Source organism: Zootoca vivipara, chromosome 9 (genome assembly GCF_963506605.1).
Source record: "Zootoca vivipara chromosome 9, rZooViv1.1, whole genome shotgun sequence".
Lineage (NCBI taxonomy): Eukaryota > Metazoa > Chordata > Lepidosauria > Squamata > Lacertidae > Zootoca > Zootoca vivipara.
In genome coordinates, this window is record NC_083284.1 from 12,573,766 (window position 1) to 12,600,058 (window position 26,293).

Consider the following 26,293-nt stretch of genomic DNA (forward strand, 5'->3'; position numbering starts at 1 on the left):
TACCTGCCGTGAGAATAGCTTAATTAGTTGCGGCAACTCATGCATCAGCCCAAATGCTTACAGCCTCTCCACAGCAGTGTCACAGCAAGACTTTAAAAACGAATGCCTGCCACATGGGAACATCATTTTGGCAGGCTCGAATCAGATCTAACCAAAGAATGGACGAGCTAAACAAAACCCTGCAGGGTTCTTCAGTCTTCAGCCCACATTAGTTCCTTTTCCAGCAGACTGCCTAGCATAGACTGTGGGCTGCCTGCTTTGCTCCTTGCAGTAATTTCAAGAAAATTCTTGGGGGATGTTCCATGCACTTGTGGTTGTGTGCTAGGAAACTGCCACCTGGACACAACGTATTTGAACAATGGGACAGAAAATATTCCTCCAGATAGTAATGACTGCCCCACACATCAATGGGGGGGGTGACTTTTGCGTGGTCGTGCACAGCCCCCTGATCCCAGAGGGCAACTCCCTGGTAGTTCGTGGGCTGGCACCGCCTTCCCAGGTAGGATGTCAGGGGTCTCCGCCTAGCGTCCAATCCTGCCTGGGGAGGTGTTGCCAGGGGGTGGCCAGGTAAGGGGAGGGACTGTCCAGCTCACAGAATAGAATTTGAATCTTACCTCCAAGCACTAGTTGGTTCCAGAGCTTCTCCCACCCTCCGCACCCTCATTCAAGTTCTCCAGAGGTTCACAGGCGCTGCTACATCAAGGCCGCTGTTGAAGGGTCGGAAAGGAATTTCCCTGCATTGGCAGGTTTCACCTTTCCCGTAGCAATACGTCACAACTTTGGCGGTGTCAGGCCTTGGGCGGAATTCTTTGGCGATGTTCCTAAAGGGAGGGGCATGAGGCGGAGACCTCACCCCCTTTGCGGCAACAAGGTCGGGGTATTGGGGGAAGCCTTGACCATGCCAATAGGTGTCATCGCTTCCCCCTTCCAGCAGCGGCGAACAGGGGGCAGGCTCTCTCTTCTTGAACATATGTTCTCCAGACCCAGACCCAACCCCCATACATGTGGATAACCCCGAAGCCTCCCAGAAGCCTGGCTGGGGACTGGGAAGGATAATGTCCAATGCCTGAGCCAAGGTCTCCCAACATCTGAATCTTAATAAAGTTGTGGCCAATTTGAATCCCATAGCACGTTGTCCTGCGTCCTCAGGGAGTCGTCTGGGGGTTTGGGGGACTCCGCCTGTCCACGCAATGGACATTTATATTCCTAGAAATTGATTCAACCTTGCAGCTTCAAGGGGCTGAGTACTCCTTGCTGAGCAGACCAAAGAACAATGCTGAAGGGCCTTTTTTGTTTCAGAAGAACACTCCTCTTTCCTACATGACTATTCTTTTTTTAATTAAAGGTTTTCTTGGTTTACAAAGATAGGTGCAATGTCTCTCATAACATTTTTACAAATCAGTTTCATTTGTTGAGACATTGGGAAGAAAAGGGGTGGGTGGGGTCGGGTGACGATGTTTCTATTTTGCTTAATATATGTGGAGTTTATTGTCAGCGTCGCTTGTGTAGGTTCTCTGCTGTTTGCTTGTGTTCCTTTGGTGGTGGGAGATGTTGGCCTAGGATATGGTTGTTCATTTGTGGTTGGCTGTGGTGGTCTTTGTTTCGTGTCATACCTGCCAAGTTGCTGTCAGAGAAATAAGAGACTGGGCCGGAAATAGCAGACCGGAAGTAGTGCTGCCGCCATTTTGGAACTGGGCAGAGCATGCTCAGAAGTGACTTTTGATGCTGCTTTGCCCAGTTCCAAAACGGCCGCCGCGCCAGAAGTTGCACTGCAGCCATTTTGGAACTGGGCAGAGCAGCATCAAAAGTCGCTTCTGAGCATGCTCCGCCCAGTTCCAAAATGACCACCTCACCAGAATAAACCGGGGGGAAACAAAAAAATCTGTTTTTTCAGCTAGGAACAGCTGGAAAAACGGGGATTTCCCGGGGAAAACGGGAGACTTGGCAGCTATGTTTCGTGTGTGAGTGGGGTGTGTGTGTGTTTTGGATTAGGTTAGCCATATTGATTTGTATCACATACACAGCCCAACAAGACAATGACAAAAACCTACATGACTATTCTGAAAGATAGCATTTCTGCTTGCAGTCATATAGAATCGTAGAATTGTAGAGTTGGAAGGGACCTTGAGGGTCATCTAGTCCAATCCCCCTGCAGTGCAGGAATCTCAAATAGATCATACATGGCAGATGGCCATCTAGATTCTAGCCTCCACTTAAAAAACCTCCAAGGAAGGAGAGTCCACAACATTGCAAGGGAGTCTGCTTCACTGTCAAACAGCTCTTGCTGCCAGAACATTCTTCCTGATGTTTAGTTGGAATCCTGATGATTAGTTGGTTTGGGTCCTACCCTCTGGAGCAGGAGAAAACAAGCTTGTTCCATCTTCCATGTGATAGCCCTTTAGCTATTTAAGATGGCTATCCTATCTCATCTTTCCCAGGCTAAACATACCCAGCTCCCTCAACCGTTCCTCATATGACTTGGTTTCCAGACCCTTGATCATCTTGGTTGCCCTCCTCTGCACACGTTCCAGCTTGTCAATATCCGTCTTAAATTGTGGCACCCGGAACCACGCACAATACTTCTGGTGTGGTCTGACCAAGGCAGAATAGAGTACAGTAATACTATTACTTCCCTTGATATGGACACTGTACCTCTGTTGATAAGCCTAGAGCGCATTAGCTTTTTTTTTTTTTTTTGCTTCTGCATCACACTGTTGTCTCATGTTAAACTTGTGGTCTTCTAAGACACCTAGATCTTTTTCACATGTACTACTGGCAAGCCAGTTGTCCCCCATCTAACATTTGTGCAGCTGGTTATTCCCACCTAAGTGTAGAACCTTACATTTGTCCCTGTTGAAATGCATTTTGTTAGTTCGGGCCCAGTTCTCCAATCTGTTAAGGTCGTCTTGAACCTCAGTTCTGTCTTCAGCTGCATTGACTACCCCTCTCAGTTTGGTGTCATCTGCAAATTTGATGAGCATCCCCTCAATACCTTCATCCAAGTCATTTATAAAGATGTTGAACAGCAACAGGCCCGGGACAGAACCCCTGTGGCACCCCACTTGTGATTTTCCCCCAGGATAACAAGCAGCCCTTAGTGACCCCTCTGGGTTCAGTCAGTCAACCACCTACAAATCTACCTAACAGTTACCTCATCCAGCCCATATTTTACCAGCCTCTTTGCTTGCAATAATATCTCTGACAGATGAAAGTGTTTAGAATACCAATGGTCATCAAAACTCTTCAGATAGGACCTGTTTTTATTTGCAGTTTCTTTGCGAAAGCATATTCACTATTGTCTGGAAAATAAAGGCATCGGTGCATTTGCATAGCTCTCTTTGTTGGACTTTTGCGCCAACACAGTGTGTGCAGCGACTGGCGCGTAGAAATCAAAGGCTGTCCGCGATATCTTTGCTTAGTTTTATTTCAAAAACATAACAAACGCTGCAAGCCCTCACTCCTCACCAGCAGCATACAAAACATTTGATCAATTTAAATACAGTTTTCAAATGATCAATTATCATATCACATCCCTTCCTGCACGGGTGTCAAACACAAGGCCCGGGGGCCAAATCCGGCCCGCCAGACCTCGTCATGTGGCCCGCCGAGCGCCCCAGCCAGCGGGACCCAGCAGTGGGACCTTGCTGCTGAAGCGCCGCGCCAACAAAGCGCCGACAAACAGCTGGGGCCGGGAAAATGCTTTTTGCCCCTGGGTCCCTTCGCGCTCTTTTCTGGCGCTGAATCAAGGCAGCGACCCCCCCTTCCTTTTCTTTCTTCCTCTCTCTCGTTCTTATTCTTTCTTTCCCTCTCCTTCCTTCCTTCTTTATCTCTGTCTTCTCTCCCTCTTTCTTTTTCTTTCCTTCTTTATTCCTTCTTTCCTACTCTTCTTTCTCTCACCTCTTTCCTTCCTCTCTCCCTCCTGCTCCCTCTTTTCTTTCTTTCTTTCTTTCTTTCTTTCTTTCTTTCTTTCTTTCTTTTTCTTTCTTTCTTCCTTCCTTTCTTCCTTCCGTCCTACCCAACTTTCTTCCTCTCCCTCATTCTTATTCTTTCTTTCCCTCTACTTCCTTCCTTCTTTCTCCCTTTCCGTCTTCTCTCCCTCTTTCTTTTTCTTTCCTTCTTTATTCTCTTCCTTATTTCCTACTCTTCTTTCTCTCTCCTCTTTCCTTCCTTCCTCTCTCCCTCCCACTCCCTCTTTCCTTCCTTCCTCCCCTCCCTCTCCCTCTCCCTCTCCCTCTCCCTCTCCTCAGAAACATAGGATGCTGCTTTATACTTAAACCCTGGAACCAGGAGAGCAGCTCCAGTGAGTCAACTTCAGCCAGTCCCTTTGGTGAAGGGTGGTGGCTCACTGGCAGAACATCTGTCCTGCATGCAGAAGGACCCCAGCATCTCCAGGTACTAGTAGCTCTGCAAAGCTCCTGCATGAAACCCTAGCGAGCCTCCACCACCTAGTGCAGTTACCAAAAATCATTTTTCAATAAATTGTACAATAATTGTACATTTGAATATCTACTTGCCATTATTCTGACTAGGTTTCTGCTTTCAGAGCTAGTTATTACTTACATTATTACAAAAAACAGTAATAATTGAATGCAGTGACAATAATTTATGATAATAAAGAGTGGACACATAGTCCTACAGATACAACCGGCCCTTTGAGGGTGACCAAACTGCTGATGCGGCCCCCGATGAATTTGAGTTTGACACCCCTGTCCTGCATTCGGTGCAGAAAGTAAACTCCCCTTTTAATTAGTCAAATAGTCAAGAGACCAGCTAAGTAGGTCAAACGGCAAACATACACCCCTGAAACCAACCTGGTTCCCGAGTAGCACCATTGACCACCTTAAAATAAAGAAAAGCCAACACTGTTATCTTCAGTGAAATCCTGAGTATGCTGAGAACTGGTTGGTGACAGGTTTTTGGGGATGGGTCCATTCCTTTGAACCTATTGTCTCACTCCAAAACTCTCACTCACCTAATTCCCCCTTAAAGTAATAAAAACCTGAGGTGGAACGTAGGCAATATTCTCCAAACTGGAAAGACAAAAACAAAAACAGAAAAAACCCAACCCAAAGAAATCAAGAGATAAATAAAATTAAAACTTCCAAGGATGTGGAAATGGTTTCTTCAAGGTGTATTCAGTGTTTTCTTACTTCTACCCTATAAATCAAAGCTTTTGATCTTGGTTAAATTACAGCAAGATTAGAACACCACGTCTGTGCCTGTAGGGTTAGTGAAGAAGGATTTAAATTACAGAGCAAACTTACCAAAAACCATGTTCATAAAAGCACAGATGACTGAGGAGCAATATCTCTTGTGTGTATTGAAAACCGAAGCACTTCCTAGGAGGGTGGTTTGATGCACAGTTTTGAATTGCAATGTGAGAAATGCAATTACATTTGGACAGTTGTCTTATAACGGTAAAGGGACCCCTGACCATTAGGTCCAGTCGTGACCGACTCTGGGGTTGCAGCGCTCATCTCGCATTATTGGCCGAGGGAGCCGGCGTATAGCTTCCAGGTCATGTGGCCAGCATGACAAAGCCGCTTCTGGCGAACCAGAGCGGCACACGGAAACGCCGTTTACCTTCCCGCTGTAGCGGTTCCTATTTATCTACTTGCACTTTGACATGCTTTCGAACTGCTAGGTTGGCAGGAGCTGGGACCAAGCAATGGGAGCTCACCCCGTCGCAGGGATTCGAACCGCCGACCTTCTGATCGACAAGCTCTAGGCTCTGTGGTTTAACCCACAGTGCCACCCGCATTGTCTTATAAGTTGTCTTAGACTTATAGCATCTACCAAAGCAACCCCGCGGCCCCGCCCCCAAAACCTGTCAAATGCCTTGGTAAACGCCTTAATCCAATGGTTTGCTGATGACCCCTAAAACACATAGATGACCGCCCCGGAGAAGAATCCCCATCCAGGTCAACAGAGCAGACAGTTCTGCATGTTCATCTCTCCCCCTTCCATTCAAGTCAATGTGGCAGCCTGAAATGCTGAGCTCTGGATCAGGCACCCAGGCTCTGAAACATAAAACTGCCATGTTGAATCAGATAAAGGACCCACCCAATTTAGCATCCTGTTCCTAGCAGCAGCCCATCAGATACCTCTGGGAGCTCACAAGCAGGGTGATGGAGAAAGTATATACAAATTAAAAAAATATACTTCTTTTGTATAGTCAAGATTACATTGCAAATTAGAAATGAAGAGCTCAGAACACATCTATTAACTGCTGCAAGAACGACCGTTGCCAGGACATGGAAAGCATTACAATGATTGAATATGGTTCAGTGGGATAATGCAATCTGGCAAACAGCGTTATTGGAAAAAGTGACACAAAAAATTAAAAGTAGCAAGAGGCCAAAAGAAACACAACAATTTTAATACAGTTTGGTGTGATTTTATGGATTATACAAATAATGAGGCATATGGCAGAACAGTTTACAGAACAGTTGGCATGCATGAATTATATATTATTATTATTTTATTTTCTCTTTTCTCCCTTACACCCTGTCAATTAAAATTGTTATTGAAACAAAATACTTTTAATAATGGTCAACAATCTAAGCATAGCCGTTATTATACATCATTTCATATATGTAATAATTATTATATATATATATATACTTTAACACAACTTTATTCAGAAACATTCTTTAGTGTTCTTTAATTTTAATTCTCATATTTTATATAACTGTTGCATGCCTTCTGTCTGAATGAAATAAAAATTAAAATGTGATATAATAAAATGAATAATTAAACACCAATTGCTAGCATAAGCCCTTCTTCTAAAATTTATCCCGTATCTTGACAGAGATAAGCCATTAAGAAATTATACACTATAACACCACCCCTTATGACATGTCCTTGGGACTTTGCTGTTCCTGATAAAAGCACCTTTTCCGGATACATAACTGGGTTATCTTTATCATTACGGTAATAGATTAACTTCAGTGACTATGATAAGGAGATTGAATCTGATGTGGTGCTTCCTCATTCTTCTTGAAAATCCTTTGCAAGTGCATATCAAATAGAGTACAGACATGGTGTCACAAGTACATTGCCTCCCTATCAAATCAATTATAAGAAATAACCAGTGGCCAGCATTTCAGTGAAAGGTGTATCTAATGAAATCCTCAGCTACTGTTCATTTACTTTATTAAATGTGATGGTGATCAGCTCAAGAAATTTGACAGGGAGGCAGAGAGAGAGAGAGAGAGAGAGAGAGAGAGAGAGAGAGAGAGAGAGAGAGAGAGAATGAATTATTAAATACTCTGTTTCCTTCTAAGAATGAGTGGTAGTTTGTATTTACTAAACAGGTGTGTTTTCAACATAACCCAACCCACAAAACTCAGGGCTCCTACACTTTAGCCCATGTCAATCCTGCTGCCCATCTGCCCTTCAGGTCCAGGAGATCATGGTGTCATTTCAAGGCTTTGTCGGGAATTACGATGGCGCTGTATCTCTCTCAGTTTTTTTTTAAAAAGCAATATCAAAAGGTCAAGCAGTGCAGATGATAGCAGCAGTAGGTGTGTCACAGCGGAGAACAACTTAACACAGAATCCAATCAGATAAACCCAACATCCAATCAGTGTGTATGTGTGTGTGTGTACGGCACACTCACAACTAGCAACAGCAAAATTGTAAACATGCACCCAAAATGCCATTCTGAGGATTTCTTGAGGGCCACATTTGCAGCTGCACCCGGAGGCTTGCTCTAATGCTTTTATTTTATTAAATACAATGATTTGACTTTGTTCCACAGAACGTCCTCAGGACTGAAATTTCTCATTACTGGTTTCTGAGCATTACAATTTTTGATGGAAACTCCAGCATGAAGTTTTGACATTTGCTGCAAACATGAACTCCCAGGCCAGCTTAAACTTAACATTACATCGAAGTGAAACTTATGAAATGAAAAGTTGATCAGTTGGGTTGGGGTCATGGACTCAAAAATGCTGGAGTTCCCCCCCCCCAAAAAAAAAGATTTATAAATAATGCGTACTCTACTGGATTGCCTGCTGGGTAGTAGGTGCTCCCGTGTGCTCGATTCTGAAATGCAACAGCATTTGCTAAGGTCATATACACTGTGGAAATGTTTTGCTTTTTATTCGTTGGTGTTGGTGGTGTTAATATGGGCTACTTGGAAGACGGTTCTCTAGGACGATGATATATTCCAGCTGCAAAACCTTCCACGAAACTCCTAAAGTTCAAACAGAGAAAACAAACTGGAATGAATTAAACACGTGTTGTCTCTCTCGGCCGGCAGGGACAGACCCTGTAGGCTAGGCAAATGTTCTCCTCATAAAGAAAACAGAAATGCAGGTGCAGAACAGGCTAGAGCCAGTCAGATTAGTACACACACTTTTACAAGAAAAACACTATTCCTGTTTTGGGGCCATCTTAAGCCTGCGACTTCTTCATTCCTGCTCAGCTATGAGCCAAAGAATGCCCAAGCCTGTAGCATATGTCTTTTGATATCACAGAAATATGCAGTGCCGTGATCCAAACAGCTATTAACCTAAAAAGCAGCAGGAAAGCAGATTGGATATAAGTCCCATTTGGGATGAGTTAACTTCTGCGGGATCTCAATAAGCCATGAGCTAGGGTAAAATTGGGGGTGCTGGCAGTGCGTTTTAAAAACAACAAGCAGGTGACCCTTTAAGCCAGGTTTATACTACTCCACTTGGCAAGACACCTGTAGCAAGTACAGTAAGAACTATCTGCAGCTAACCAGTCAGGGAAGCTTTTAAAGGACCGGTTCTCTTCCTCCACACAGCATCCATTTTAAGTCACAAAAGGCTACTTTTATGTATGGGCAATGCATTTGCTATTGTGGGCTTATTTGCATGACTGTTTTTAAGCAGCACGCTGAGGACGTTTTATTTCATTTTGCATTGTTATTGTTAGTGCTCTTCTGCACACCTGCATTCAAATCATTGTGCAGTTAAGACACTAAAATTTACAACAAAGCAAAAAAAGCAAGGCGGGAGCCTGTTTAACTCCAAATGCCTAAACTGTCCTACATCCATTTAACTGATAGAAAGGCCCACTGGATTCAATGGCTCTTTCTTGTGAGTAGGCGCGCCTAAGATTATGCCATCCACAGCTCGCCTGAGGGTAGGTGAAGAAGATTTCTCCAGGGATCAAGCCCCACGTTTATTGTCCCCTGCACTTTGTCCCCACCCATCATAGCAGAGAAAGGGCCAAAGGCAAGACCACTGAAGCCTTTCAAAAGGTTCCTATGGGCAAAGGTGAGCCCTGTGAGCTGTGGGCTGTGGTGGCCATTGCTGTCTGATGAGGAAGAAGAGGCCATATGGGACACTGCAAGGAGAGAGCAGCCTGAGAGGGAAGGACAGGGTCCCTGCCCCTTTGCCTTTAGAGGTTGGGAAGAGGACACAATCCTGCTGCCTCCCTATCCTGCTCCATCCAGGAGCAGAAAGACCCTCTAGCAACAGGTGAGGGAAGGATAAACAACTGAATGAGGTGAGGTCAGAGGAGCTAACTCCTATCGCTGATAACTTGGCCCTCCCTCCACTATTAGCAATGTTTGGTTATATTTAAGGTTGTCAACCATTTTGTTTAAATTCTTGTGTATTTATGACGTTTATTAAATGTGGGCAGTGGGTTGTTCCATGTGATTCTAATTTGGAGACTTTACTTTGGGCACGATCCGAGACGTACATTATTTTTAAATTGGCATTAGATTTTATTAACATGCTTTTCATATGCTACAATTTATTAATATTTTCTACCCCCATTATTGTTCATGGCTGTCCCAAAACTCCGTTTCCTGAAAACCTGCCAAAAGTGGGACCTGGGCATATTCCAAAAGTGCTAGAAGAAGACCACCTTGCCTGCACTGGCTTTTGCTACTGGAGACAATGCTTGGCTTTGATTTATGTTTAGTGGGCATCACGCTTTGTTGTTGTGCTTCCTAAGACCGTGGGTAGTTTCAGTACCTAAATAAATACACAGCAGTAGCAAGTTGCAACAAGACTAAGGAATAGTGCTGAAGAACTGCCTTATCCAAATGTACTTATTAGCATAACCCATCCAGTGTGGTGTAGTGGTTTAGAGCGGTAGACTCGTAATCTGGTGAACCGGGTTCGTGTCCCCGCTCCTCCACATGCAGCTGCTGGGTGACCTTGGGCTAGTCACACTTCTCTGAAGTCTCTCAGCCCCACTCACCTCACAGAGTGTTTGTTGTGTGGGAGAGGAAGGGAAAGGAGAATGTGAGCCGCTTTGAGACTCCTTTGGGTAGTGATAAAGCGGGATATCAAATCCAAACTACTCTTCTTCTTCTTCTTCTTCTTCTTCTTCTTCTTCTTCTTCTTCTTCTTCTTCTTCTTCTTCTTCTTCTTCTTCTTCTTCATGGAGCTTGGAAGGATAATGCTTGGGTAGCTCTCAGAGGGATTGCAAATACGCCACAAGATATAGATATGTGCTGATTAATATATCTTACAGATATCCTGTGCTTTGTTCCTGGGGATACCCAGAGGTACGCATACCCCTAAACATTTTGTGAATCTTTGTACCTTTGTCCATTTACTGTACAGTGGTACCTTGGTTTACGAACTTAATCCGTTCCGGAAGTCTGTTCTTAAACTGAAACCATTCTTAAACCGAGGCGTGCTTTCCCTAATGAGGCCTCCCGCTGCCAGTGCCCTTCCACCATTCGGATTCCGTTCTTAGACTGAGGTAAAGTTCTCAAACTGGGACACTATTTGTGGTTTTGTGGAGTTCGTAAACCGAGTCGTACTTGAACAGGTCTGTTCTTAAACCGAGGTACCACTGTATTTATTTTTTCTGATTTGAACTATAAAATGATTGTTTTCTTGAGTCAGAATGATGGTACCCCTAAACATTTTTTTTTTTTAGGAAAAAAGCACTGCGGATATCAAATATTCATGCTATGCAATCCTAGTCAAGACAAACTTTAACTAAATAAATAAATAAAAGATAGGCATATTGGTCCGTAGGGGAAAAAAAGAACTCCAAAATACACAGTTGCGCAATACTTGTATTAAGACCAACCAAATTGTGTCACAATATTGTTGTAAACTTTTCAGAAATTTTAATTAGGCACAAGGCACTGGTGGTTGGTGGTTGGTGTTAACAAATATTAGGTTGGATATTGTAGCCCTCAGGTCAGCAAAGCTTTTACACTCAGTTCCAAGTTGGAGATTGCTCAACTAACTAGGTTTCTGTTAGATGCTAGAGGCATCTACTTGCACACCTAAGACTGTGGAACAAAGAAGCAATGGTGTCTCCCCGCATTTTAAAACACAAAAGGCCAGCTGTTACCCAGACCTGTCCCACGATGTGAAGAAAACACAAGGGTTAAGCAGAGAGCCGAAATAAAGAGACACTTGGCAGTTTTGGAGTTAATTTTTCAAGAATGCAAATGGATGAACTCCTGCAATTTCAACACCAAAGCTCATGCAAAGTGTCTACACACAAACACACCTCTGCCTGCTTTAGTCTAGCGAAAATGTAGCAGTTGAGCAAAGCTTTGCTTTCCTCGCAAGAGCTGACACCTAAAGAATCCACTGGAAGTGTAATGCTGGCATTACTAAACTTATTCAGTGGCGCAATGAAGCAGCTTTCTTCATTAGACAGTAAATGCATAGGCGGTTTAAATCATTAGCTGATGATAATTACAGATTAGGAAACATCTTGCGTACAGAGAAACGATCTGCGCTGAAGTTGTATTTGGACCTCATGTTGAAATTCTTAAAAAATGCTTCAGTTCTGCAGACACAGTGAAAGACCAGCAGTTTATTAGTGGCATTATTATTGCAATCAAACCACGAGATGTTAAATCAGAGATGGCTGCAGATAGGTTATGAGGATACAGTACTAAGAAAGCAAAGTGCAATTTAACGAAGTCTCGCTCCTATCATAAGAGGCAAATCAATTTCAAGTTGGTAGATCTGCCCCAGTTTTGTACAAGACACCTGTAGAAGTGTTTTCTGAAGGGGCTCATAATTCTCTTAAGGTACCCCATTAACCAAAGAGAGTTGAGCCTAGGATGGGGGGGGGGGGAGTGGCAGTCCAACGGAGAATCCAGCTGTTTCACAGAACTACATATACTCTGGTTTCTCTTCAGATCGTATAAACCTTTCGCCTTTTACTACAATGCAGCTAAATTAACCATCCCAACTTCCCGGAAGGACCCATGGAAGCAAATAAAAATATGTATGACAAGTCCTCCTTGGGCTATGGAGGTGGAGAATCAAGTATTTGCTGCTCTAGTGCTCCCTTCCTGTGGAAAGCTAGCATCTGAGGGATAAGAGTTTTACCCTAGCCTTCTCTCCGACACACTAGCTTTTTATGGGCAGTGAGCTCTTCATGTGGAGGAGAAGTTCAGCCAAGTGGTCCTTCGCCTTCATTCTCCCTTGCTCTCGGGGTGTTTTCCCCTGAACGTTCTATTCCAGGGGTGTCAAACTCAAATTCATCGGGGGCCGCATCAGCAGTTTGGTCACCCTCAAAGGGCCGGTTGTGTCTGTAGGACTATGTGTCCACTCTTTATTATCAAAAATTATTGTCACTGCATTCAATTATTGCTGTTTTTTGTAATAATGTAAGCTCATTCCCGCCCCCACGCGGATCACATTCCTGCGTCGTGCCACGTGTGTGGGAGGGGATGTAAACGAGGGAAATTTGAACAAAAGGTGGGGATCGACGGCTTCCGGGGGGGGGGGCCTCAACTAAACCTTCGGCAGGAAGGAGAAAGCCACTGCTGGGATTAAAAACCTGCAGATGGAAAGAGGGCTTCCCTCTCCCGCCCTGCGCACACCCAAACCCCGCTAGGCAACCCACCCCATGCTTTAGAGAGGGGCAGGAACATGCGGTGCAGCGCCAACTCCCTGCTTTGCTTTTGCATCCTCCCTCCTCAGCGCCAGAGTCCCTTCCCCTCGCGCTGAGGGAGGGCAGCGGATTTCCCGAGGAGGAAGGCGGCGGCAGCCCCAGCGGACGTGCATCTTCGCCTCAGAGCTGCTCTTCCCCCCACCTGCGCTGTTGTCGTCTTCGCCGCCGCCTCTCCCTACCGGGACTTCAGGCAGAGGAGGCTTGAAAACCTCCCCCCCCAAAAAATTCCCCTCCCACCTACTCAAACCGCGAGGCGACTCCATCTGGAGCCCTACATCACGAGGGGCTGAGAGGAGGCGGCGGCAGAGCGGGAAGAGCAGGAACCCGTGCCGACGCCGCCACCTCCCTCCCGGCCGCCCCCCGGGGAGCAGCTCCGCCGGAACTGAGAAGCCAAAGGGCGGCTCGGGGGTGGGGGGCAGAGCAAAAGCCAGGCACCCTCCCGAGTGTCTATGAGGAGAAAACGGGGGAAGAGGGAAGAGAAACCCGGCTCCATCAAGAGAGCGGCTGTTGCGCTTCGCCTACTTCCCCCTCAAGCTCACTCCGCGTCCCTTTCGCCCGCTCGCTCGCCCACCTCCCGGATGCAGCCGAGGAGAGGAAGGGAAGCGGCGGGCGGCGGCTCCCCAGTGCCGCCTCACTCGCTCTCGGAGACAACAGCAAAGCCCGCCAAAAAAAAATCCAGCGCTGCTCCGTCCCGGCACCAACTTTGCCGGCGGCACCTGTAGGGCTTTCCTACCTCCTCGGCGGGCTTCCTCCTCCTCCTCCTGCATCTCACTTCCCCGTCTTGCTGCTGTGCCACCGCCTCCCTCAGCCTCATTCGAAATTGAAATTCCCTGGCCAAGGCCGTCAGCGCGGCTCCAGCACCCCGGCCTCCGCCTGCAGCCCTGCCCCCAGTTTTGACCCTCGGCCAATCGCAGGCTCCAGAACTACTGTCAGTGGCTATTGTCAGCGGCGGCTACGCGGGCCACATGACAAGGTCTGGCGGGCCGGATTAGGCCCCCGGGCCTTGTGTTTGACACCCGTGTTCTATTCGCTTATTCCTTCCACGAAGAACTGTCAGAGCAGTTCACATAATGAAAGGCGCAATACCCCATAAAATAAAATATAATCAAAAACAGAAAACAATGACGTACGTGTGAATTGTTCCTGAGAGCCAGATATTATAAGAAGAGCAAAAGAGGAGAGAAATTAAGAGGCACCTTTTAAAGGGTGTCTGTATCTCTCCCTCCTGTGGTTTTGAAAGGGAGATGAAATAACTCAAATATCAAACCAGAAAGGAGATGGAGCATTCCTCCGCTCTCACCTCTCACCTCTCACCTGCTTGTTTGCTGGTCTTCTTGAGTGGCTGAAATGGAAAGCTGCTCCTCAGCCGCAGGCCAGCCACCACATTCGCATGCTAAGAGCCAGAGACCAAGAATCCTTTGAAGCTTAATGGATCAATGTATTTATTAATAAACAATGCTTTATTGATACATGTAATGTTTATATAAAATCACCCACAGTAATAATCAAGCAAGACGCAAAACACTCAAGCAAATGGCATTTGGGGGAAGAAAGTTGCAGCAATGTAGCTTTTTCACATTTTTCCCCCTTGCTTAGTCTTTTGGGGTCAAACAGGCACTTCAATAAAATCTAGGAAAAGTTTGCTCTCCCCACCCCCCAACTCTCCGTTTAATCTCTGGTTTCATTAATTGATTGTGTTTTGTTCACTTCCAGATGTGTGAATTAAGAGTTCCAGCTGACTGGGACTCCTTTTCTATTGAGGAATGCTAGCTGGAGCATTAGCCAAAAGAGGACATTTCTGCATGTTCAATGAGTTGATTCCAGTGGTCTGTTATGGGGGCGGTGAGATTAGGACGTGTTTTTCTTCTGGCTGGCTGTAGAAGGGAACTAGCAAAGCTGGGGGGGGGGGGAAATGAGGCCTGTGGATGATCCTGTTTCAGGGAGACCCAGAACCAGACTTCGATAATGCAAACTGTGTTTAAACATAATTGCATTCACAAAATAGAAAAGGGGAGGTGGTGGTGGGGAGTAAATGCGTGTTACTCCATTCTTACAACCCTGAAGTTAAGACACTCTGGCCTCAATGTTCCCATCAGTTAACAGCACAGTAAGTCCCACTGATTCCATTAATTTGTGTTCATAGGATATAATAATAATAATAATAATAATAATAATAATAATAATAATAATAATAATAATAATAATATAATAATTGCCCTCACCTTTAAAAAGCCCAGCTGAAATACAGGCTACTTTATAAGCCTGGAACCATAATCCACAAACCACAATCTCCATTGTAATCACGCTAAATTCCAGAGGTGAGCTGAAATTTCTCAGAAGGCATTTTTCTAGGAACATTTCTGATACATATTTTTTGTTTGTTTTACTCCTCTGGAAGAAAGTAGGGTACTTTGAAGGATTTTCCCAGACTATTCTTCACTATCTTTATTTCTGCTTTGTGATCGGAGGCGATTTCTATCCAAGGTGTTCTGTAATCAAGCTAGGGTGATGCAAAATAGGCTACCAGTGACCGTTGCTTCTGCTGCCATTCGCAGCAGCAAAAATCCAACAAAATTAAAACTTCGTGGGTTGGGAGATAAAGAAGCTGTGCTACTGTCACTGCTAAGCCTTGTCACCAAGACTACTGGAGAATTTCTCCTCTCGTGAAACACTCTCCCCAGTTCTTTTATCTGCAAATAGGCTAGAGGATTTCCAGAAATCATTTGCACACAGCTGTTGGCAAATTATTTATTTCAGCGCCATTCTTGAGAAAGTGGTTCATGGATTGCAGTCTTGAGTGAATCATATACCGGTACTGTACTCCTTTTCTAGCTTCTCCTGCTGGTGCAGAGGAAATTAAAGCATGACTGAGCAAGGGGAGCGACACAGGTTATGTTTGTTTTCAAAAGTCACCTGACGAAGTGCCCGTGTAGACATGCTCTGAAGCAGCAGCCATCCACGAGGTTACATACAGCAGTGGGATGAGACACAACACTTTGTAAGGGTTCTGCTTAGCAACTCCACTTTTCTTTATTTTAAACTTGAAGTGCTGGTTTTGGAATAGCACAGTGGTGGAGAGAGCCAGCCAACCCTCAATAATAATATTTAAAAATCGCTATATGTTCACAATATGTCATCAAGCAAGCCATTCCATTAGTCTTAGTTCCCTTTCCCACCTGCAAAAATTGCACATTCTCTTAGACATGCATGGTTCTAGTGTTCAACATTTGTACTGTTGTGCTTTTCCCAGCAGTCCTGTGAAGTAGGCTGCGACAAATCCTAACCTACTTCGCAGGGCTGTTGCGAAGAGTACTCCTGATAATTTTGGAACACTCGAACCATGCACGCCTGAGGGAATATGCAATTTGTGCTGATGGCAGCAATCATTCCAGGGGATTATTCTCAATGCCCAATTTCTAACGAACCCTGCAAGTCAAATGAAAGCACCGTGCTGATAACAAAAAACCCTGCTATTGATTCTAAAGTTGCTCTCCTGCAATTCCTGTCTACTTCACCAGCGATCCAAAACACGATACATCCCAACTCAAAGGCGTATCTCAGGGTCCTTTCTTGTGTAAATGTGCCTGCGGGGCGAAAATCTGTGCAGAAGACGGAACAATCCCCCACCCGCTTCAAACGGGGAGGCTTCTTAACTTTCACAAACCTGAGCTGTGGGCGGTGGCGGGTGTGTGCTAAGTGAGCAGGTTCTCCTTCATCTCTGCGCGGGGGATCCTAAGGATCGCTCACGAAAGTGGTCGCATGCATGCCATATAAAGGCGATCCCTCTTCACGTTTCCAGCCTTATTTTCTCGGGGTTCTTCCCCCGCCCCTCCCTGTAAGAAAGGAGCCAGGTGGGTCGACAAGAGAGAAGCCGCCCCTTCCCCCGCTCCTCCTCCTCCTCCTCTTCCTCCCCACCCCTCCGATTCTTGTCTCCTGCTGCTGCTGCTGCTGCCGCCTGCGGCAAGGGACACCATCCAGGGGAGCGCTCGACTTGGCAGCCACAGGCGTGTGCGTGTGTTTCTTTTGGGTGGTGTAATTCCTCCTCCGCCACCCCTCGACTTTCTCGCGCGCAGCCGGCTTGGCTCAAAGGAGAGAAGGCGGCGCGATTGGCTGCTGATTACCCAGCGCTGGGACTTCTGCACACACGCCGGAGACAAAACTCAGCCCAGGGCTTCGCCTGCCCCACTCGAGGCAGCGGGGAAGGAACCTGCGGGAGCTGCGGAGGCAAGCGCGCGACGGACAGACTTGCCTACTTGCCTGCCTGCCTGCCTGCTTGACCACCCTCGGCCCTCGCGCCAGAATCCCCTCAGGCAGCGCGCGCGCGCGCAAAGCGAGAGAAGCCTCCCCACCAAAGCCCACCCGTCCCCCTTCTCCTCCTCCTTTCCCGCCTAGTGTTTTGTAAGCACCCACCTGCTGCCCCGCTTCTGCCGCTCCCTTCACTCGGTGGGGGGCCCCGCTTGGACGAAGCGCGACTCCCTTCGCGCGCCGCCGCCGCCGCCTTCCCCTCAGTCTTGTGGAGAAGAGTCCCTCCGGCTCCGGAAGGCGAGCGCAATGGCGGGCGCTCCCCGCGCGCTGCTGCTGCTTTGCCTTTGCCTCAGCCGGAGCCTGCTCGTGGCCCCCGGGGAGCCGGCGCTGGAGCGCTCGGGCGGGCTGCGGAAAAGAAGCCGGGCGGCGGCGTTGGCTGCAGGTGACCAGCCCGCCCCGCTCGTCGTCTCCCCAGAGGACAAGGTCTCGGAACACATGCTCCGGCTCTACGACCGGTACAGCGGCGGTCGGCCCGAGGAGTCGGCGCCCGGCGCGCCTCAGCTGTTCCACCTCCGCGAGGGCAACACGGTGCGCAGCTTCCGAGCACTGCCAGCAGGTGAGCGGAGGCGCCCGCGCGCGCGCCAGCAGCAGGCAGCCCAGGCACAGCCGAACGACGCCGCCGCCCGGCGGTGCCGAACCCGCCCAGGGTTGCTCGGGTGGGGGAATGTGTGCGTGTGTGTCGCGAGGTATTTTGTTTGTGTTAGCGCGCGAGGGAGATTGGGCACGCCGGGCAGCGTCGTGCGATGCGCTCGCGCGCCCGCAGAATGACAGGTCCCCGCGCCAATCCCTTCGCCCGGGGCGTCCCGCGCAAAGAGCCGTTGGGTGGGCGTCAGAAAAGAGAACTTACCTGGGCAGCTTTGCCCGTCGCCGGCTAGCGCGCCACAGGCACCCTCAGCACCGTCGTCGTCGTGGCGCCCTGACCTGGACACGCGTCGAGCTTGGCTTACGCGGGGGAAGTTCTTCTTACCTAGCGTTGCCCAGCGCCGGGTTCAAATCAGTCGTGTGGGTTCGGGGACACACGTGTATCTAGCGCCCTAAGGGCGCATTCCCCTCTTTAAGGGCCGTTTTATGTTTAAAACAACAGTGGTAATCCCTTCCAAGTAGTGGGGAAGTTTACCATCTCTCTTCTCTGTGTGGTTGCGGTGAGCTGGTGCTCTTTCAGCCAGGTGGGTGTCCTGCGCCTGTTGCCCGAGAAATCGGATATATTAAAAGCAGGAATCTGCAATATGCCGCCCCTGTGTGGGCTCTGGAGAGTCAAAACTGCGCTCCTGCAGAGAAAATGACCATGAGCAAAAGGTGGAGGAGTTCGTGTCAAAACAGTTTCTGTTTACACAGATAGCTTGAGGTTTCCTTTCTCTCTCCCTCCCGCTTTTGAGATTTAACCAAGGCTGTCTATCCTGCGTCTTCTTGGGAGACCTCCTGGGTGACATCAAAAACAACAAGTAAACAACTTCAGCACTCCTCCGAGTTGCTTTCGACATACTTTCCTTTCCAAAAGCAAATGATGGCCATGGGCTTTAATTTTAAAAGGTGGATCTTCCCCCGCCAGTGAATGCTTTATTCAACCCATTTCTCCGTGTAAAATCGGTTTGGGAGAAATTATTACTCACCAGAAGGTCCTTCGCTGCTCACAGAGCTCCCTTTTTCTAAAAAGCTCTTTTGTAGGTTAAAGCCAAATCATACATGATAACGTCCAATGAAGGATAAAAGTTCATTGAGACACCAGGAAGTGGGGCTCTGTCTTGCTTCTGCTCCAGCGAACTCTGTAGGGATTTGGTGAATGATTTGACAGCTGGACCGAGACCACAGGCTGCACTTGTCTCAAACCACTGCAAAGAGATTTTCCAAAAGTTGCTACATGCTCAGACCTCAGAAAGTCTATTCCTGGGCACATACCTGAAATCCACAATATAAATATACCCTGAGAGCCACTGACAAAACAGAATGGATGGGTGATGGTTAAAATGACACCCCGATCCTAAACCCAATGGTCACAAGCCAGAGGAAATTAGCTACACTTAAGACCCACGGAAATCTATCTTTGACCCAAGTGTTTACCTGTACGGTTTGCAGTCTGACCATGCCCTTGGAAACATGCTCCATGGAACTTACTTGGAAGCAAGTTCCATGGAGTTCAATGGGGCTTACTCCTTGGAAAAGATGCTTATGATTGACAGCCTAAATCACATCGGCGGCCCGTCTACCTTTCTGTGCGTGGCAGCTGATTAATCGGATTGACTTTAATTGATTTCAGAGAAATATATTTTCAGGTAAAGATGTGCAAGACTCTGGTGTTAGGTTGCAATAAATGAAATGGTTAGTCCACAATCAAGGTTTAAGATTATTTATGCACCTTGATGGGGTGAACAGATGACCTAATGACTTCATAATGTGGAAGCAAGTGCCATTTATTTCAGTAGGTTGTGTGCCTAATCTGTTTACGATCAGAGTGCAAGTCCAAGTAGATAAGCAGCGTGCAGCCCCAGTCAGGTGCCTAGCAGAAATGTCAGGAGCAGAATATGATGTAGATGGCTGTATAGTTCGGCTCTAGTGTCTGGTAGCCAGAGGTATACTGCTTCTGAACATGGATGCTCCACTCTGACTAATCACCCAGCACTCCTGCATTTGTCTATACTTTTAAAAAACTCTTGACCCACATTCGCATCACCACATCTTACAACGAGCTAATGAAATGTTATCATACACGTTGCGTGATGAGATACTTCCTTACATTTCTCCCGAGCCTCTTGTTAGTCCGTTTTAATGCACTCTGCTTTTTTGAGCATGAAAACCATTTCTTTCCATTTTCTTTTTTTCATATGGCTCAGAATTTTATAATGTCGTATGGTGCCTAATCTTTGTCCCCCCCCCTAAACTTGTAAGCCTTCTTTGAAGATTAGGGCACTCAATGTGAGTGTGGGAGACACGGCATCAGTGGTTATTGCAATCTAATTACTGTACAGTGTCACTAAAAGGAAAAGGACCCAGAATCCTCCCTATTCTTATACCAGTATATTTTCTAACTATTGTGCCTTCCTCTTAGTTACGGTATGCATGCATTTGCTGCATGCTTAGCTGAAGAAGCAGATTCAGTGTATTATAGAATATGTCAGTTAATAAGTTATTTTCGGCACACCATTAGTAAGTCAGTAAAACATATAGCCCTGTTTGAAATAACTGTGTGCTTGATATACTCGAAGCTTGGGCAGTTTCTACTACATCACAGGTATCTTGCAGGCAAGCTACTGGAAATTCCTTCTTCTTCTTCTTCTGTATTTCAGCACTGGGATAAATCAGAAACAATTTCTTAGTCATTCTTTCTGCAAAGGAGGATGGCTTGATTCTAAGTACAGTACAATCATGCCCGTGCCGTTGGAAGAACCTCTCAGGATTCCTAGGTGTCTATTTAGCATTGAGGTTTTAGCCTGCTGTTACATAGTAATTAGTGATCTTCTAGGTCTGGAGTGTTCTCACATCCACAGTTAGAAATGAATACTAAAAGTAAACCACTTAATTTCAGGGAGATCCAGTATTGAGTGGAGTGCTTCAGCCGTGGAAAGCTGCAGCTGGGAATAAAACTCATCCTGAAAGACATTCAAGACCAGATTGAATCCCTCTTAAATTTACCCAGGCTTTCCTAGGAATGTAGGATGTCTTTCTATCAGTCACATTAGGAGAAGTAGTGCTAGATTTGGTGCTGTGTTACGTCAAACCCATCCTATGCATGTTTAATCCCTACTAAGTGCGTTTAGGATTGCAGCCTTAGAGTAATTCCCATAACCATTTCAATCAATAGGAGTTTTGTCATGTCATTCAGTGGACTGTGGACCCATGTCCATGACCTGAGCTTGAAAAACCTGTAGATGTCTCATCAGTCAACATGAGTTTTGTTTTGTTATCTTGACATTGGCTTTATGTTGTACCAGTGAAAGTCACCACTTAGCTTTCACAAAGTTTAGTCACTGCTGGAGAGCCTCACCACAGGCATTGGAACAGTATATACTTACTTTCCGAATAGCAATATTTACACGTGTGTGCATGTGTGTATTTGCCACTTTCCACAGCAAAGAAAGTTTTTTGTGCTCTTATACCATTAAATCCTCCAAATGCTGCCTGTTCCCAACATTTTAGCTTTCTCATTGCTTTGTATGAATTTCCAATACAGAGGTGTCAAATATACTCCCAGGAATTTTCTGCTTGCTTTCTTGAGCCATCTGGGTTTCTTCTACTAAATCTTAGTTCCACTTAGTTCTATTTAGCTTAATACCCACTCCTGGCCTCTAGCATGATGGCTGAAATTCACAAAACAAAGCACTGAAGAGTACTTGAGTGCCGGGGTGGGGAACCTGTGTGGGGCTCTCCAGATGTTGGGGCTCTCCAGATGTAGGAGCTGCCCACCACGCGCAATTCCTAGCATGTTAAATGGTCTGGGTAATGGGGAGTTGTAGCCCAGCAACATCTAGAGGGCTATGAGCTTTGAAGCCCTGATTTAGCAATACCGCTACTACTTAACTTCCATGTTAGTGGGACGCTCCTGTTCCCACTTTTTCAATCCAGCAAACTCCCATTGAACTTACTGCAGATTTATGTTAGTCACAACTAATGCCTATCCCATTGCTTTCAAAGTGGTGGTGGTGGTCATAGGCATGAGTTACTTTTGCTGGACTGTGTCGGTTGTCGCTACTTTCATAGAAAACAATATTCCATGTATTGCAGCCTAAATTCACAACCCATCACCCCTTTGTTCCAGAGCAGACCCAGTTACTTTAATGGAACTACTACTACCGGTACTACTACTACTACTACTACTACTTCTCTCTCTCTCTCTCTCTCTCTCTCTCTCTCTCTCTCTCTCTCTCTCTCTGTGTGTGTGTGTGTGTGTGTGAAAATTGCAGCCAAGGGCACTTGCTTCAGTTGGTTTATTTAGCAAGTTTGAAAGTAGTGACCTGACCATTTACCACTGGCAAGTCAGAATTGCCACCAGACAACCAGGCAGGAGCATTTTTATAAGGTGGGAGAGGGTTGGTGCTTCTTGATATGCCACCTAGACATAGGTGAGCAGGGTTCTAAAGCCCTCCAGTGTTATTGCCCGTCACCAAATTCTACTTGCCATCTCCGCCATGTATTGCTAGAATGGGTCTATTTATCATCCGAACTAGAGATGCCACTAACTTTGTGAATGCAATTAACATGTGTTTTTGGGTTATGTAAACAGAAGGAGCTTTGAAACTGGGAGGGGTGGAATAAGGAGGGGAAGGGGAAGTTTAGGGAGGAGATGTTTGATTTCTCTCTCTCTCTCTCTCTCTCTCTCTCTCTCTCTCTCTCTCTCTCTCTCTCTCTCTCTCTCTCTCTCTCTCTCTCTCTCTCTGCCATGCTCCCAATAAAATAAGACCTCTCTCAGGCAGCTATTTGCATTTCAAGGGAAACCTTCATTGGCACCAGAGTTGTTTATTTTGCCCTTACTCATATGATATAAGCAGTTCAGCACTTTTCCCTCCGTGATTGGAGACAGCAATTCTTCTGGATGCCCTTTGCTGGGAACTGCGCAGGAGGGGAGAGTGGCTCTTGTACTCAGGTCTTGCTTTCAGCCTTCCCCACAGGTATCTGGTTGGCCGATGTGAGAACAAAATGCTGGGCTCAATGTGCCACTGGCTTGATCCGTCAGGGCTATTCTTATGTTCTTATGATCCATGTGTGAATGGATGTGATGTTGCAAGGAAGGCATAAGCGGCCTGAATGTAACCTAATAACTCTAACAGCCTGTCTTTGCATTTCACCTGCATATGGGGCACCTAGCAATCTTATCTTGCATATGCATGGCACCTGCAACCCAATCCTATGCATGTTCATTCAGAAGCAAGTCCTGCAAAGCTCAGCGAGACTTTCTCATAGCATTGCACCCCTGATGTAGCCTCTTTGTGCCAATGAAGCTCTTGTATACAAATCAAAGAAAGCTGGTCACATTTGAGTGAGTCCCATTGAAGTAAATGGGATTTTGGCACGTACTCAAAAACTTAAGCCCCAATAATTTCATTGGAATCTAAGTGTACTTTCGCTGGAAAATTCCTGATGGGTTTAAGCCACATCAGTACTCAGCTGTCATTATGAGAGCCTAAATTGGGTGAGATAATTAAATGTATACTTTGAAGTGCTTGGTGCATCACAAAGACATGGCCTGGTCCTAAGGGTTGTTGCACTGGCAAACAAATGCTTAGGACTATGGTGCTGCAAAGTGTGCAGTGCCAACCAAATGTGGCATTGTAGTATTGTTGCAGAGATTTTGTGCAGACATTTAGGATTAATGTGTAAAGCATTTTTGAAAACACCATGGCTGCAGTCTTATTGGTATCCAGCAACCCCAAAAGAACACTGTGTGTGTTTTACAGTACTTGTAAAATGGTGTGTGGGTGTGTAAGAGAGACTCCTGGATTTGGATACAGTACAATCCTGAATGGAATCTAGCCCAGCCGGTACCAGGGTGAAGGTCATCATTTGCCCTTACCCCAACAGCGGCTCAAAGTGCAGAACATTTCCCCACAGAAGTGAATGGCAGCTATTTTCTTATAGGCAGGAAGGGGCAACTTTGCAGATGCCGCCAGAGGAGAGGCTAAACCTGCTTCCTTCCCCTGGTGGCCTCATGGACTCTGCATAGTACCATGTCTTCACCAGCATAGCTTCATCCTGGTTCTTGGTCACACCATAGTGTGACAGCATTGGGAACCGGCTTTTATATATTCGGATGGTACCATTAACACTGAGCCAATACTTTCACATCACATGCTCCCATTGCCATAGGCAGGCCGTGTTCAAATGATCATCCATGGCTCCATGGGCAATTGTCTCTTGAGACTGTGGTTAAATGCCCCTCCCTTGCTTCTCCACTCTTCCCATCCCATTCTGGCTTCAGCTGCACAAAGATCATGGCTTGCATTGCTTTAGAATTCCTCTTTGCACCCAACCAGGGAAACTCTGCTTTAATTCCAGTTAACAAACCAAGGCTCTGAAGAGAATTCCATATTTTAAAAAAGTCCTCTTGGAACAAAATGGTCCAGAGCTCTTGTCTTCTCGTTTTTGGTGCCACCCATAAAAAAGGGCACAGGTATAACTCGGGGGAAGTTATCTTGGCTCCTTTCAGGATACCTGATTAAAAGGTATTTATTGTTCTAAACCTAAAATGTCTTTGGAAAGGAGCCCATCTTTGCGGTCTTTAGCTTGTATTTACTCTGTTTCTTGACTGTGGGTGGCAAAAGTCCTATAAATACACAGTTCGCTCACCCTTTCTCCTCCTCCCCCCCCCCCGATCCTTTGCAGTTCAAGTGCCAAAGAAATAAATTTGAAGTGGCTATAAGTTTTTTTTGACACTTTTATAAGTATTTATGCAAAATATTTAACCGGTTAGGTGTTATCTTTCCTGTCCCTTAGGATGTGACAGCTCATTTGTAAGGTTTTTAATGGCAGAGAACTACATTTTCTGTGAAACCTTAGCTCGTATAAAGGCGGGGAGTGGTTCTCATTTCCCCCCACTAGGTTCCATACTTGGCTGAAAATGGAGTGGAAATTGGATATTTTGTTTCCATTTGTAGGTATTTCATATTGAAATTTATCCGCAACACACACTGGATGCTAGCTGGAATTTGCACAGAAAAAAAATCGTGCCTGCCTCCATCTTCACCTTTCATTTCGTAAGCAAAAGTGCACACAAATTATTTGGCCACGCTGAGCCGTTGAAGCCAGTCGAGGATTCTGGCATTGCCTTCCACGGCATGTGGGTGGGCCCCATTTCCACTGGTCTTTGGTGGCAATTTTGACTCATCCGTGAATTAATTTCTCAGGGAATTAATGGGTTTTCCCCCACCTCCTCCACCAAAAGGTTTCACGGGAATCCGTTCTTACCAGTTTTAACAGCTGGTTTATCCGTTATGAGGAATAAGATAAGAAGGGTATCTGCTGGATCATAGCCAGGTCATGCTGATGGGAGTTCTGGTCCAAAAACTTCCGGAGGGCACCAGGTTGGCGAAGGCTGATGTAGGAAGACCCTTGTTTATAAGTTGTACTTATTATTTTTTCCACGTGATGATTTGTCCCTCCCTCTCCTCGAAATCCCCAGTTCTATAGGGCAAATGCAATGCGGATACTTTTCTATGTTAGGTTCATCCTCATTAAAGATTTTGGGCCAGCTGTAGAATATGGGTGTCTCATCAGGGGAAAGGCATCTCTTTGCTGGATAGCTTATCTAACAATTAAAACAAATAAAAAAGTCATCTGTTAGGAATCTTTGCATGACTCTCTCCCCCCCACCCCCCATTAGTCCCTTAGACTTCAGTATTGTGAGAATGTCTGAATAAGCGATTTGGAGATCACATCCTCTAGGTGATGGATTGTGTGTCCGCCTGAATATCAGGAAAAGTCAGTCATGGTGGGGCAGGGAGGCATACCATCTTGAAAGAACTTTGGGAAGATCCAGTCATAAATGAAAATATACATTGCAGTAATTACGTTGTTTCGATACAATGTCCAGAAACAGCCAAGAAGGGAACTATTATTTATAGTTGTCTTTGGCACTGAACAACACCTCACCCCCCGCTTGAACTGACACTGGGCATAATTTCTCCACTGAGAAGGCACAGCTAAAAGGACCTCCTCACATATTCTGTGTACACCTAAAAATGCAAAGTGTGTGAATGCTGCAAGCAGGTGTGTGGCAACAGACGCATCACACAGGTGTTATCAAAGAGCCAGGATTAGCTGCATATCCCTGCCGGGTGTGCAGGTGAAAGCTGTTTTCTCCAAGGCTCCTGGTGGAATATAATTACTGCACTTTAAAAACCTGTTGCTGAGGATATTTCGCACTGGTTTCAGTCTTTGTCTTATCTGTGTGTATGCAGATATATAATCTTATATATAATCTTATATATTATTATATCAGATATATAATCTTATGGAAGTTCACCAGCTTGGGGCCCTCCAGAAGTTGTTGGACTACAACTCCCATCAGCCATAGCCAGGTCGTGTTGATGGTAGTTCTGGTCCAAAAACTACCGGAGGGCATCAGGTTGGCAAAGGCTGATGTATGCGAACTGGCTTGGAGACGCTGGGTTATATCCAACTAAATTCTGCT

At 46.1% G+C, this 26,293-nt stretch overlaps 1 protein-coding gene and 1 long non-coding RNA gene across 2 annotated transcripts in view; one reads left to right on the forward strand and one right to left on the reverse strand.

Annotated features, from left to right (window-relative positions):
- Positions 1–13,896: 13,896 nt before the first annotated feature.
- Positions 13,897–17,418, reverse strand: LOC132592616 (uncharacterized). The gene is made up of 3 exons (XR_009558110.1): positions 17,281–17,418; positions 16,535–16,703; positions 13,897–14,263 (listed from the first exon to the last, which is right to left on the reverse strand). It is a non-coding gene; the product is annotated as an uncharacterized LOC132592616 (long non-coding RNA).
- A 3-nt stretch (positions 17,419–17,421) lies between these two features.
- The window catches only part of BMP3 (bone morphogenetic protein 3), a 31,747-nt gene continuing 22,875 nt past the window's right edge, over positions 17,422–26,293 (forward strand). Inside the window, exon 1 of the mRNA XM_035112544.2 lies at positions 17,422–17,731. Within this exon, the coding sequence (XP_034968435.2) occupies positions 17,422–17,731 (310 nt within the window). The remainder of the gene's footprint in view (positions 17,732–26,293) is intronic.